This window comes from Myxocyprinus asiaticus, chromosome 13, assembly GCF_019703515.2.
Source record: "Myxocyprinus asiaticus isolate MX2 ecotype Aquarium Trade chromosome 13, UBuf_Myxa_2, whole genome shotgun sequence".
Taxonomy (NCBI): Eukaryota; Metazoa; Chordata; class Actinopteri; order Cypriniformes; family Catostomidae; genus Myxocyprinus; species Myxocyprinus asiaticus.
Window position 1 is genome coordinate 39,647,467 of NC_059356.1, and position 15,443 is coordinate 39,662,909.

At 39.6% G+C, this 15,443-nt stretch overlaps 1 protein-coding gene across 4 annotated transcripts in view; it reads left to right on the plus strand.

Moving 5' to 3' along the window:
* The window catches only part of LOC127450868 (protein TANC2-like), a 225,407-nt gene that overhangs the window by 102,704 nt on the left and 107,260 nt on the right, over positions 1–15,443 (plus strand). For 2 of the 4 annotated variants that reach the window (XM_051715295.1, XM_051715297.1), the window contains one exon: positions 2,672–2,769. In XM_051715295.1, the coding sequence (XP_051571255.1) occupies positions 2,706–2,769 (64 nt within the window). In that variant the 5' untranslated portion in view covers positions 2,672–2,705. Of the gene's footprint in view, positions 1–2,671; positions 2,770–9,647; positions 9,728–15,443 lie in introns of those variants that run through there. The other 2 variants (XM_051715299.1, XM_051715298.1) reach the window with 2 other exon arrangements.

The window sequence follows — 15,443 nt, forward strand, 5'->3', positions numbered from 1 at the left end:
TTTTGTAAATATTTTGTGTGCTTGTGCTGTCTTTATTTCAGTATTTCATAATTTAATGTAATTACTTTTGTTTTTATCCCGTTTTCTCCCCAATTTGGAATGCCCAATTCCCACTACTTAGTAGGTCCTCGTGGTGGCGCGGTTACTCACCTCAATCCGGATGGTAGAGGACAAGTCTCAGTTGCCTCCGCTTCTGAGACAGTCAATCCGCGCATCTTGTCACGTGGCTCGTTGTGCATGACACCGCGGAGACTCCCAGCATGTGGAGGCTCATGCTACTCTCCGCGATCCACACACAACTTACCACGTGCCCCATTGAGAGCGAGAACCACTAATCGTGACCACGAGGAGGTTACCCCCTGTGACTCTACCCTCCTTAGCAACCGGGCCAATTTGGTTGCTTAGGAGACCTGGCTGGAGTCACTCAGCACACCCTGGATTCGAACTCGCGACTCCAGGGGTGGTAGTCAGTGTCAATACTCACTGAGATACCAAGGCCCCCTAATGTAATGACATTTTTAAACATTTCAAAACATTTTTATGTGTTGCTTAAGCATCCAAATACTTTCTGGGGGCCATTGCTTTACTAGACTGGAATTGGTTGATCCATTATAATTCATATTTATAAATACACCCACAAATACTTCCACAGCCACATACACAGTGTTATAAGGTTGTGAAGTTCACAACTTGCACCAAAACTCATCGAAGAAAAGAAGGTAATATAATTCCTTTGAAATCCATGGCGCCCATAAATTTATTACATACAAAAGATAAATACTCCACCTGAAAGAATAATGCATTACCTACAGCAGCACCAGAACAAAGACAGTGTCTCTAGCCTGCACTCTTTCACACATGTAGACACACACACGCACCCTACTCATACATGAAGCGGTAATTAGCAGCATTAGGGTGTGATCCCTCCTCTGTGTGGTTGTTGAGTGGGTCCTAAAATAATCCAGAGAAGAATGACGGATGAAACTCTTTATCAGCTCCAATATTCCAACATACTGAACCTCTGTGTACCTGAAACATATAATCACACCAGCTTCCAAAAATCCCCTCAATAACTCTTTGTCTAGACTTCAGAACTGAATATCACCAGTCTAGCTGCTTTTTTAAAGAGATCACACCCTTTCTGTGATTTGAAGGAATAGGAGATGCTGCAGATCAGGCTTCTGTGTTAACATATTGGGAATCTGTGTTGATATCTAAGAAAATTGAAAAGTCATGTAGTCATTGACTTGTAACAGTATAAACCTCATTCATAGATTTAAACATAATGGCAACATTCATCGGGTATATTTGTTGCTCAGATAACACTTTACAATTAGGTTCTAGTTGTTTACATATGTTAAAGCATTAGGTAGCATGAACTAACGATGAACAATTATTTTGACTAATTTATTTATCATGGTTAATGTTACATCAATAAACTATTTAACTACTGTAATTGTTTATTAGTTAATGCATTATGAACATGAAAAAATACATATACAAATACATAAACATACAACTTTTAATGTAAAAAGGTAATGAAGAAATGAACATTAACAACGCTTAATAAGTGTTGTATTGCTACAGTGTTGTGGAAAGTAATGTTAATGAATAAAAACCTTATTGTAAAGTGTTACTGTTGCTCAAATATTTCAGTGTACCTTTTATTTTAATCAAGAATGTGGCAAAGATCATCTTGAAATGATGTATTTATGTATTACCCACCCCCAAATGGTTTTGAGACATTTGGAAATTACTTCTGCTCATCTCTGTAGACATGATGACAATCCCCACATGAATCAGGACACTTTTTTTTTTTTTTTTTTTTTTTACACATTTTCTGTACTGATTGTGTTGAAAAATCTGTTGACTGGATTGTAACGTGGTCGGGTATGTTAAACAGATCTCAGAGTACTACACTTTTATTGGTAGCTGAAATTAATTATTCAGAAGCTCTGTGGAAATGCAGATTGCAGAGTGCAGATTACCTCTAACATGGTTCAGTACCATGGGTCAGTAAAGTTGTCAGACGGCATTACCAAAAGCTACTTCAAAGAATGGTATAGTTCTAACATGGCACCATATCCAGAAAACGATGGTGGTACCATTTTTACCTTTTGCCCTTCAGTCATTGGGTCATTTTGGTTAACAAAACGAATTGCCTTAATTACCTAATTTAATTATTTCTGGATATCACTGATATTGAATGACCTAGCAAAGGTGCACATTTATCAATTTCAGCAATTTTCAAACTTTTGTTTATTTAGGTTCCTATGACTAAGAAGTTCTTTCCATCACAGTGAATTCAGTTTTTTTTTAGTGATCGACCGATATATCGGCAGTGGCCGATAACCATATTTGCTTGGCCGATTAACGAAAGTGTTTCCCTTTTGTTTGTTCCAAAATCTTACAATAGATTTGTCAATGGCTAGTTAACACTTTCTGTTTTTCTTTGTTTATGCAAATTAGAGTAAATTTTGTTTGTTTGACGCTATAAATTTTGTGTTATCTGATTTGCTGTTGTTACATTGTATTATGTTTATTGGCATTTATATCGGTTATCGGCCATCCTGTTCTCTAGATATCGCATCGGCATCGGCCATTGAAAAACCCTTTTTTGCTTGTGTTTCACACAGTGTTGTATTGTTTTTCTGTCTCTCTCTCTCTGCAGATTTCTCTATAGCCAGGTCCAGAACTGTGCAGCCATGTTCAGGAACAGTCTAAAGATGCTGCTTGGTGGCAAGTCCAACCGCAAGAATCGAAACAGCAGTAAGTTGAGCTAAGGCTCTTTTTTTAGAATGGAGGATGTGCCTTAAGGGTCAAGCGGCTCCCTTTATTAAGGGAACGTTAACAAAGTGTACATTCTTGCAAGGGGCTCAACAGCATGAAAATTCCATCTGATATTTATTTCCTAGATCTTTTTTTAACATGTTGCGGTCATTTGTCATGATATAATCAGCCTAAAATGGTTTGCAGGTCCTAACTGGTTAAAGCTGGTCTCTCAGGATGGCCAAGCTGGTCCTCAGCTGGACTACCTGATCTCCCAGGCTGGAGCTCTTCTGGTTAGTAGGAGGTCATCTAAATCTCCTCTAAGGCCAGCCAACAGACTAGCCTGACCAGACTGGGAGACCATGGACCAACAAATCATCAGGCAGTTTTAAGCTGGGGGGGGGGCTCAGCAGGGCTCTGTTGCATTTGCACCTAGACAATTTTAAAAAAGTGTCAATAAAATGAAAGAATGTGCCTTGCGTGGATGACCCATAAGTGCATTTGTGTGTGTGTGTGTGTGTGTGTGTGTCTGTGCATCCATTTAAGCTCACAGAAAGACTTCAGGCTTGCATTGAAGAGATTATGTTAGTCAGAAGCAGCTGTTGGAGTGAAATTCGGCTGTGGGCTTTTCATTTCTCCTCATGTTCACAATTTTGCTGTCCTCATGTTGCTCCAGTTAGAGTAAGTGCAACGGAACTGCGCCAGATGAAAGTTAAAGCTTCATCATTGTTATGAAATGCCGTTAATTGAAGAAAAGGCCCCTGGAACAGTGAATGGAAATGAATGGTGGTGTTAAATAAATGAGCAAAGATTCACAGACTACTCCTGTGTTTTTGCCTGTGCAGCAAAATTTTAAGAGAACGAGTACTTCCTTATGCCACTTGTGGACTATCTTGTTGATCTTTTCCTCTATTGTAATGCTCTAATATGCCTGAGGGGCTCTGCCAAGGTCTATAAAACCTGGAGAGAGCTTCCCGTTAACATTCCTATGCATTTTTAAATGCCAGTTGCTTGACTCCTTTCATTGTTGTCCTGGTAGAGCTGAGCAGCACAGTCGTAGCGGTGTATGATAGATGAGGGTGGAGTGCTGGTTTTTGTGTATACAGCCTGCTATTTGCTGTTTGATTTTCACTGAAGTGCAGCTCTGTGACTGCAAGCGCATCCACAGCGGCTGTGACACTTCTGTTTTCCTCAAACACAACATATGCATGCGGACACACATACTTTCCTCCAAACTATACCTCAGTTCTACGACTCCCTTAAAGCTCGAGCCAAACAAGTGCCAAGTGTGACTCACCCGACAGATCAGCCATTTGCATCAAAGACCTGTATCAAAGGCACCTCACACTTCCAAGAAAAGGCTCCCTCACTTAAGTTGCCGATCACAAGCGTGTCCCCAGAATGATACTTTTCACTGGGTGTTCATGTGTCTCCACTGACCGTCTGGGCCACTTTCTTTAGTGCTTCTAGCTCCCCTTGCAGCTTAAAGGGGCCAATTCAGTTTTGCAGTGTTGTAGTACTCGAGATCGGTCTTGGTCTTGAGAAGGTTTGTTACAGTGCAAATAAGGGGGTCAATGCTGTCACAGGTGTAAGTAAAGGTAAAGCTCTTTGAACTGCCCCGTTGAAAACATGACAGAAATATGAACAGGATGAACAAAATCAATTTCACTCATTTATTTTTTTTTTGGAACCCAACTGAATGTTTTATAATACTGAATTATTTTTGCAGAACCCAGTAAAACGTATTATTATAATAGATTACTCTCCTAATTCTGTCATATTAATCATTTACCTGTAGCCTTTATTTTGACGGAAAACTGAAAATGCTCTGGGAATTTGATAGTTTACAATATTCCTCATTGCAAATTTGGTGAAAAGCTGTCATCTCTTCCTTTTTTTGTTGTATTTTGTCATGTTTTTAGATATGTTAATGAGTTGTAGCAGTTATAAATGTTTAGAATTGCTCTAAAATGTAAACCTGCAACACTTTGCTTTGACATGAAATACTTTGCACATGAATCGCTCCAAGACCTCTGAAACAGCATATCATGAGCCCGGCTCTTGCACCCAGAACAACATGTCAGCTGTTAACTCTGAAGCGCACAGACCATGCATTGATTTTAACAATTTGCAGCCTTTTGTGGTTTAAGATGGCCATGTCCTGATTCTGATGCTATTTTCATTGGTGACACAATCTTCAGGAAATGTAGTTGCCAAATAAAAAGTGCATTACAATCATTTCGATATTCATATAATTTGATATTGAAAGATTGCTTAATTTGCCAACAAAATCATCATGATTATATTGTGTATATTCAATATATCCCCCAGCCCTAATTGTTTGGTTTCATTTTTTTTCCAAAGAAAATCTTCCCTGATGGTTAAGTGATTTACAAACAGTTTGCAAATTGGCTCAACCAAATCATTACAAAGAAGCAGTTCAAAAGATAATTAATTTGTTATTTGAACATAATGAAGATGCCATTTGAAGTTGGAGTGTTTGAGTGTTGTTGTCAGTCCTATTTTTCTGTTTTGTTGTACTTCGAGGTAGATCTCCACAAGATTTTGTTGTACAGTAACTGCTTTCTTCCCTCCGCATGTCTCCTTATTTCTGCAGTGCTACATATATGGAGTGCCTGTGTGGTTGCTGGTCTCTTTCTCTGTCATTTCATTTGTTCCTTATTTCTTTTCTTTGCTATTCAGTTAGATGCAAATGCAGCTTTCTCTGCTGAATATATTTGCCATAAATTAGATCTGCACTGCCAGAAACTTACTGAGCACACCAGCGGAACTGAGCTCCATGCAGAAGAAAAAAACACGTCGCAGCGCGATTGATGGTTAGCGTCCCCTTGAACATCGTGAATGGAATCCTAACAGTCTCAAAAAGCTGCCAGTAGCACTCACCCATGAGTCCTTTGTGGTTTGAATATGATGCAAGCCTGTATAGAAACCGCAGGCAATATTTTGCCTGCAGCGTGTCATTACACTAGGCGGATTTGACAGGTTTGATTAGTGTAATTATTTATATAGTGTGAGAAGTTGATACAAATACAGGTTGATGAATGCCGGTCATGTAATATTTGGATAAGTTGTGGTGAAAGTGATAATTAGACAAAATTATTTCAGGATTGTCATCAAAACCATCGTAGGCAAAAATGCTGTAGAGCCTGTACAATGTTTTTTGAGTAATTTAAGATTAACCATGCAATATAGTATGAAAGAGCTTGAAATGTTTGGAAAGCTGCTACTCTTCCCTTTGGAAAGAGACTTGTGTATTAAAGGTCTAGAAAATGCCTTCTGACTTTGGGAGAGACGAGGGGAGGGAAAGGGGAGAGGGAAAAAGCGAGGCGGAGCGACAGAGAGAGAGGAGAAAGAGAGAAAAACTTGCTCGCCGGCTCCCGGACGTGCTGTCGCCCGGTCCTCAACCGCTCCTCTGCCCTCTGGCGGACGCCAGCTCACTCCTCCCCCGGCGGACGCCAGCTCACTCCTCCCCCGGCGGATGGCAGTGAGTCCTCTGGCCCCTGGCGGATGGAACCACTCCTCTCCTTCTTTGGCGGATGACAGTGGTTCCTCCGGCTCTCGGCAGCCGGCAGTGACCCCTCCGTCCCCAGGCAGACGACCGCGGCTGCTCCCCTGGCGGATGGCAGCGGTGAGGACTCTGCAACAGGGCATCCCTCCTCCTTCCCGGGTTTCGGCACCAATGTAACCATATAAAGGATGGGCAAGGAGGAGTCGAGAACCGGCTGAACAGTCAACGTAAAGTTTAATGATATAAATGAACTCAAAACAACAAAACATAAAGACACGCACAACGCACAACTGGCACCTCCGGCTCATCTTTATCCCCCTCCCGTCTGATTAGCCCGATTCAGGGCTGTCTGTGTTTCCTCACGGCCCTGCCCCGCCCTCCTCCTCTTCACAAACATAAAACATATGGAGACACACAGTGCGGCCGCGTGCGTCTCTCACTCTCTGGAACTGGCGCCTCCGGCTCATCTTTATCCCCCTTCCGGCTGATTAGCCTGATTCAGGGCCGTCTGTGTGTCCTCACGGCCCGACCCTGCCCTCCTCCTCATCACAGTATGTCATTTTACCTTTGTGGTAGACAATATGTTTAAACAACCCTGCACCAATTTACTGCTGGAAACGCATTATGAACAGGAAACAAAAGCATTGCTTTGTACATCTGAAGCAAGAAGGCTAATCTAGGTGCTGAGCCCTACTCACCTTTGCTAGCCAGTTGGTTGAAGCCCAGATTCAGCTGGTAATTCTTGGCTTTTCAGTAAGCAGTGTTTTCAAAATCTGACTTGAGGTTTAATAGCTCTGCCATCAAAACCAGTTGGCGTACTTCAAGGAACCGAGCAGACAAAGCTGTTGACCTTTAATGCAGTTGTTGGATTTCTGGTGTAATTTGTTTCTTTTCCTTCATATACTTAACAATTAAGCAGTAATTTGCTTTTATCCAAAGCAACTTGCTTATGGCAGAATAAACCCCTTTGAGTCTGATCTTAAGTGCCTTGTTCATGGCACGATGTTGGTAGCTCATGGGTTTTTTGTCCTATGTGGGATTCAAACCAACATTCTTTTGGTAAAAGGCCCCGATCTTTATCCACATGCACCAGACCATTCTCATGTTTGTGTATACATCCCTCTCTTGAGTATAGGGTTCGGTCTGTTGAAGATGTTCTAGTTCAAGTTGAGCATACAATACCATTACCATTATTGCCAGAGGCGAATATTTAAAATATTTGTTCAGATCTTCCATACTTTAATTAAATGCTGAACCTTGACCCTTTCGTTTGGTCAACAGAGCCCAAATTCCCTCTCATTATCTCTTCCTACCGCCTTAATACAATTCTGCACCTCTACATTACCATCACCATCTTTGCTTGCTGATAACGTCTGGTAACGCCACCCACCAACCCAGGGTGAACATGTTCCAAATGGGGATCTATTAATGAGGAGGAGTATAGGAGTTCTTACTTAGTCCTCCCTCTGAAAGGCTTAATACTGACTGTGGAGTGTGTCCTTGTAGGAAAGCCAGCAGATTGATCCAAAGTAGAACACACCGTGAAGGTTCTCAACAGTAAAACCTCATCACCCTCAAGACCGATCTACCCTTTACATCCCCAAAAAGATGCAAAAAGACCGACTGGTCTTCAGAGAAGGATTAAGGATTTTAGGACCAGTCCCTTCTTATGAATTTGATTCATGATTCTACATGCATTGTGTTTCACCTAAAACCTGGCATACTTGGGTTGATGGGGGTTGTGAATAGACACAAGAGGGATGGAACCAAAAGCAACTGGTTAATGGGTTAACAGGCTAAAGATCTCTTTTTTAGGACACTTTCAATGGAAGCTGATATTTTTACCTCCCTTTGGGAATAGACTTTGGCTCTTAATCAACTCTTAATGTTCTCTTAATAATCCAGTTTTATTGTTACGTTTTGGCAGATATATGACGCATATGGCCCTACTGGAACAGTCCAAAGTGCACCATAAGGAACAGCCTTGCACTGCCAGCTTTGGCTAAACTTTTGCCAGTAACTCATCATCTTTCTTGCTGGTACTCTCATAAAGTAGCCCATCAGTCTCATTTGGACTCTAACTGCTGGAAGGTAAATGAGAGTTCATCGTCAGTACTGCCAGTCTTTTACTCCAGTGGAGATGGTGGTTCTACAGATACAGATTAATTTTAATGGAAGCCGTTGAAAAAGAGAAATGCATCTAGATCTTTGGGGATCATGTTCCTCTTTGATATTATCTCCTGCACTACATCACATGTTTTAATTAGCTGCACATTAACTTGGATATATGTAACCGAGAATTTTTGAAGATTTGAAGTTGTGGTATTTTTTTTCAGTTCCAATCAACGTTCATCATAAAAATCTTTGGTGACACCTTATGGTAAGGTTGTTCATTTACCTTAGTTAATGAACTATAAATTATACTTTTTCCCATGGGTACAATGTGAGAATATTCTAGCAGATTAGATTGGTGATTAAACTATAATCACTACTTTAGTGATCATCTTGGTCATTACGAATATGCTAGTTAGTGTCTGTTTAGCAGATTGGGTAGAGAGGCTGTGGCTTGGGTAAATATATGCATTCTCCCTAGAAGATGGAATGGTAACTGACACATACACATGAGTTAGGCACTTTGTCCTTAACAGTGGTGCAATGACTGCAACTCTTATGTCCACTCAGAGGAACAGGAACACTAGATGGAAGGAAGAGCTCAGCAGTTTCACTAGAATCCATTTTCTGGTGCTTTGGATGCTGGCAAGGATGTTCTATAATCCACCTCTTAAATTCACACACAACAGGCTTTCCATAGCTGTTAAAATGCATTGCTTTACATTCTTTATATGTTGTAAATATGTTTCTGTGTAATACTGAAACATTTCTGGTTCATCTGTGCTTTGGTTTGTCCATTTGTTCAGAATCCCCAGTTCTGTGGAAAAAGAATGTTGGGATTTTATATATATATATATATATATATATATATATATATATATATATATATATATATATATATGAATTATAACACAGCAGGCAGAACACACAAGAGAGGTTAAGAGAATCTGAACAGAGAGAAAAAGTTTGAGAGAGTGAGATGCAGCTGAATAGCTGTTATCGAGTGGGTGAAAAAGAGAAAAGAGGAGGGTGTCTGTCCGCCTCGCTGACGAGTGAACATTTGTGTGTATGTGTGTGTGTATAGGGGGGATGTATGTTCTTGGCGCATGCGCCGGTACCTGACAGTCGTCCTCAAGACTGCAGATAACTCTCTCTTCTATCAGCATCTCTCATCTAAGGATATTTTCCTCACTTTTCTCCATTTTTCCTATCCATTTTTCCATTGGCCTAAGCTCCACAGTTTCTCTGCATCTTCAGTTATATACCATGAAGCAGGATTTGATACATTTACAACGTGGATTCTGTGAAGAGAAAGAGGTGAGCTACCAGATATTTTGGGTGGTGCTGACTGTGGTGGGGCTCGTCCAGGTTAGGCAGTCTGTAGCCACAGGGTCATGCTAACTCGATGGGATTTTCTATGCCTTCTCAAATGTCCTTAGATACCACAAATATCCTGAATGGAGCAAAATATTTTGATGAAGTTTGAAGAGCCTGTAGGATTTGACTTGGTGCCCTCTGGGGTCCTGCAGGCATAAATGAATCAAAGAGTTGTGGAGACACAGAGGCACTGAAAATCTGTCATCTCACAAGAGTGATGACTCGGATCTCGCTGAGGTGTTTTAATTTCTTATCTGTGTGTCACCCTTGATGTCACGTAAGTAGGAGCTCTCAGTGGGTGTAGTATGCTCATGTCACTTTATACAGGTGAGTTTTTATTGTGAACTGATCACAGGCTGAGCTTAATAAAACTGTTCACGGGCCACACATGAACATACACTAACACATTTAGTCACTAGATCACTCAGGAAAATACTAACACCTACACTAATGTGGGCAAACACACATTCATAGAGTCACCTACATTATATCTCCCTATCAGTGTTCCTCGCCCACTCAGACGTGTCAGTACAGTGAGAGGAACACAGATGAGTGTGTGTATTATTGCTGGGCGATAATGACTATACACTACATTCACAAGGACTATGCTGACAATATACAGTTAAGTAACATTTTGAATATCACAATGATTTAATGTGCTTTTTATTTGGACATTGTTTCCTGAAGAATGTGTCATTACACTAGTTTTGCGATCCCTCTTCCGGTGGTAGAGTTGTTCGATTCATTGCCATGAATCATTTCAGACTGTCCATTCCAATTAATCAATTCAAAACTCTGATTTAATGTTTAGTTTGTATCATCACTCAAAAAAAAAGAAAAATTCACAGAATGCAATTTTTCATATATAAAAATGTTTAGTGTGTGAAGAAAAGAATATGTTTTAAATAATCACCCATTTAAGTTTTTTCAGATAAAATACTTATAAATCAAGATATATTGAATATTGTCAGAAGGCTGACAATTATCAAGAGGTAGTATTATTATTATTTTTTTTTTTTGCTAAATCACCCAACCCCAGTGTGTATCTGTGATCATATGTATTAAATAGCTCTCTGGTGTTTCTACTATGGTTTCATGGGTGAAGAATGTCAATCTATTCTGCACTTGCTTGAAGCATTCTTATGTGTTCCCCTTGGTGTGTTTGGAACAACAACTTGGTGGGCTGGTGTATGTTTCCAAGTGTGGGACCCTGTAGGTGAGGACTTGTGATTAGGGCTGAAATGATTAGTCGACGTTATCGACAACATCGACAAGAAAAAATTTACTACAAAAATGTTCATTGTCGAATAGCCGTTTTATCTCATTTAACATAACATGAGATCATATTAAACTCTAACGATGGTGCGCGAGAGCAGCACTGCAGTTCGCGCCTGACTGAGGAGAGGAACAATTACACAGTTCACAGTCCAGATGCACTCTAAACTTTCACAGCTTCAGGTGACACAAAGTATGAGGGAATTATAATGCAAAAATACAAAATAAGTAAATACAGAAGCACTCTTGTTGTGTAAGTGGAGCTGGAGCTGCCACTCCACTGAAGCAAAACTTGCACGTCAAGCATCTTTAAAGGAAACACCTCGGCGTTACATCTTTAATGCAGTTATATTTGATGCGTTTAATAAAGCTTTAATAAAGTTCAAATAATACGGAAGCAGGTCATGTAAATAACTACAAACTCCGAAAGTGGCATTTCTCCACTTCTATGAGTTGCGCGAATGTCCCGATCTAAGGGGGAGAGATTGAAACTGCATCCGGCTGATGTACACTTTGTCACGGGAACGCTCGACCCTCGAGCACGCATGCTTAATGCAGCTAGATTATAACGTGATGGCTTGCAACTTATTGAATCATAATATTTGTCACTGTGCATTTCTTATCGTGAAGAAAATTGGCAATATGTAGTTTCATTAATAAGAGAGAGTTTGTTTTTTTGTGAGTTAAAGATTGATTGAAGTGAACAGTGAGGTGAGAGAGGGTAGTCTTCGCCCCATTATACACTGCAACAAAATATGTTTTTGATTTGTTTTTGTTTTGGGTTGTTTTCCAATATAAATATCTAAAACTCCTTTAAAACAATGTACATTTTCTTTAGCAGCTGTACTGCAGAAGAATTTTTTTTTTTATCTGAGAATGTTGAATATAATATTAAAAATACAAATATTTTAAAATATCTAAAAATCCTTGAAAAAGATGCATTTACCCGAGAAGCAGCATATAAGATACACTTATATACAAAATACACTTATACTGGTATTTAAGATACATTCTCTTAAAGCAAGTCTAAATATCTTATATGTTGCTTCTCAAGTAAATGTATCTTGTTTTAAGGATTTTTAGACAATTTTAAATGGAAAACAAGACAAAAACACTTGATTTTTTACAGTGAATGTCTTTACTGAATTAAAGTATTTTTTTCCCTTTAATTCATTGAATTTCATTTAGAGGTATTTTTAAAAGATGATTTTGTCATTTATTGTTAATAAGCACATTTAATACAACAAGGCGGGCAAAAGATGAATAATCGATTAAGAGCTAATGATTAATTGTTGCAATAATCGCAAAATAGTCTAATAACATTCTAATAATCGTTAGATTAATCGATTATCAAAATAATCGTTAGTTGCAGCCCTACTTGTGATTATGAGGCAGCAGAAAACTTTGGATCTTTTGTTGTCAGCCAGTAAAGCATGTTTTGAAGCATGAATTTACAATGAGACAGTGGAGTCTAATCAGTCTGTGAAGGACCAGAGCCATTAAAGGAAATATTAGCAGTTCAGGCCCAAATATATGTCCAGATAATATTTCTTCCTCATCACGAATCAGTGTTCCCAGAGAGATTAGTGGGGTGGGTTAAGTGAGTAGGATTATGTAGTGCCTACATGCTTTCACTCTCTTTTTTCTTTCACTCTTTCTGTCTTTCTCTCCCTGCCTCACAGTGCTAGCTTAAGCTAAGTAATGCTGACACAGCTTATACACAAGATTTATCATGTTATGGCTGTTGCTATCAGATCAGACAGAGTTGAGGCTTACAGTAAGTTCACCCCCATAAGACTCACTCAGAACTGTACAGTGTTATGAGACCTCCATTGGCTTCTTTACTGCACTTAAGTAGTTAATTGTTTGGCATCATTAGAGCTATTAGTCATATTGCTGTGATATTGTAGAGTTCGATATGGTATTATTTGACCTAATTAAGCAATAATTATGAATAGAATAGAATCTTTCTGCCTGTGCTGGTACGTTGGGGTCAAATTCACAAACTTTTGGTTACCAGCTCAGAGCTTAAACCACTACACACACCAGCCCATATGTATGAATAAATTGTGCCTTTTTAAAGAGCTCAATTGTGATGGCCCATAGCGGTTTGAACCAGTAACCTTCTTGTTACAAGCTCAGAACTTTTAACCACTTCACCATACCATCCTTTTTTTTATGAAAAGTGTACCCTTGTTAAAGGGCACAATTGTGATGGCTCATAGGGGTCAAACCAGAAACCTTCTGTTACCAGCTCAGAGCTTTTAACCACTACACCACAGCATCCTATATTGATGAACAAGGGTACAAATGTGATGGCTCATAGGGTCGAACCAACGACCTTCTGATTTACAGCTGAGCTGAAAGGTTTTAGGTTCAAAACCCACAAGTGGCATTCCATAAAGTTATCATCATTGCACCCTTGCACAAGGCACTTAAGCACAGATTACTCCAAGCAGCTTGTCTCTGCATTGAGTATACATGAATTTGCTATGTATAGCCTACACAGTAGTATGCAAAGGCACAAATCCCAGTTACAGTCACGTTGTTGGTTGCTAGAAGTATTTTGTGGTGTGACAGAGGCTGATTTATATGTTGCCTTGTGTCAGCTATCCTGCCTCCGTACATGGAGCTGTAACTGAATGTTGAGACCTTGCATAAAGATTAACTTCCTTTCAGGCACCCATAACTCAGGGCAATGCTGCATTCGGCATATATTGGTGGGGCATCTAAGTTTGATCTTTTTTGGTATCTTAAGTAGCAGTGTTTTTAAACATGTCTCTACCAGGACATAACAGTAAGGTTCCTTGACTTTCGTTGGCTGGTGGAGGTTTCAGCAGAAACAGCTGATTGGTGGAGTAAACTTTGATATGCAGCAGGCAGCTGAGCTCGGCTAGTAACAGTTAGATAAGGGCTCAGTTTGAACATCAACTGCCTCAAGTCTTGTGAAATGAGAGAGAGAGAGGGGAAAAAGAAAGATATCTATCCAAGTGTTCCAATATCTCTTCTGCAAATGTCTCTATGTGACCAGCAAAATGTCTAAATTATTCATCAGTAGCAGACTACACCCGAGGATCACATTTCTAGATGCACACACACTTGCTTTTGCAGTACATTTGTGAGTGATCCCTTTGTGGTTGCCTCAACCAATGCTCACTAATAGGCTCCCTTTCAATGTTGACTGAACGTCAACCAGTCTGAACAAGTATGTCCGGTTAAGCATAGTACGAATCTGAGGGGATTTTTCCAGTAACAAACACCATTAGACATTTTCTCTAACTGAATGAAAAACGTGGTACATCCAAGGACAGGATTATGGGTATTTCTAGTTACTTGCTTCTTGCATAAAATAATTATTAACCACATGCTCTATTTAAAGCAGGTTTTCTAGTAGGTGGGCCAACAGTATTTTAGACTGATCAAGGAGTAGATGTTTCCTGACTTTGTAAATGCTAACAAGATTTTTACATTTTTACATAAAAATATTTACACCATGATGCTTGAGTGTTGTCCAGAGTTGCAAGCATGTTGCTATGTGGTTGCTAAGGTGTTTTGAGTGGTTTTTAGCATGTTATGCGGTCGCTGGAGCGTTCTCGGTTGTTTCTAACATGCAGCTAAGTGATTCATAGCAGAAACAGTGTGGGACAAGTTTCATCCTAAACTTTAATACTTAGGGTTAGGGGTTTGTTCAGATCCCTAACCGTAAGTATTACCAACAGTAATAATGGTCATGCTTGTTGTAGTAAGCACCACTAAAAATACAGGTAGAAACTTTTGTGAGGTCAGCTCTTAACGTCGAGTCTCATAGTAGCATCACAGAGGGTATAAAGTCTGATCTATAATAGAGTATTTTAGATGTCTGAAACACTCATCTAAGAGTCTGCAAAATAGATAATGTTGATTCTCCCTCTTATTTTACAGCCTTTCAGCTCTCACTCAACTCTAAAGCATATTGATCTTTCCTTCCTACTAATTTCTTATTACTCATTTCATAAACATTGTGACTTAAGAAACTTGTCTCAGTCAGAAGACAACACAAAAGGGGATCTTTGGCATAAAATCTCAGCTGCTCTTTTCCATTCAACAAAAATGAATGGTGTCTTGTACTGCCAATGTCCATAAAGAACCAAAATGCACCAAAAAGTATTGTTAAATTAGTCCATGCTACTCCTGTGCTATATCCCAAGTTTTTTGAAGCCATACAATAATTTTGTGCGAGCAATCGACTGAAATTTAAGCCTTTATCGACTGATTATCTTCCACTTTGCCAAAGCTTTCAAATCTCATTCATGCTCGTGTTAAATTCAAGAATGCCCCCTTTGAATGCGTTGCACAGATTTGAAGTCATTGATTCTCACCAACTATGACCAATCATGATGCG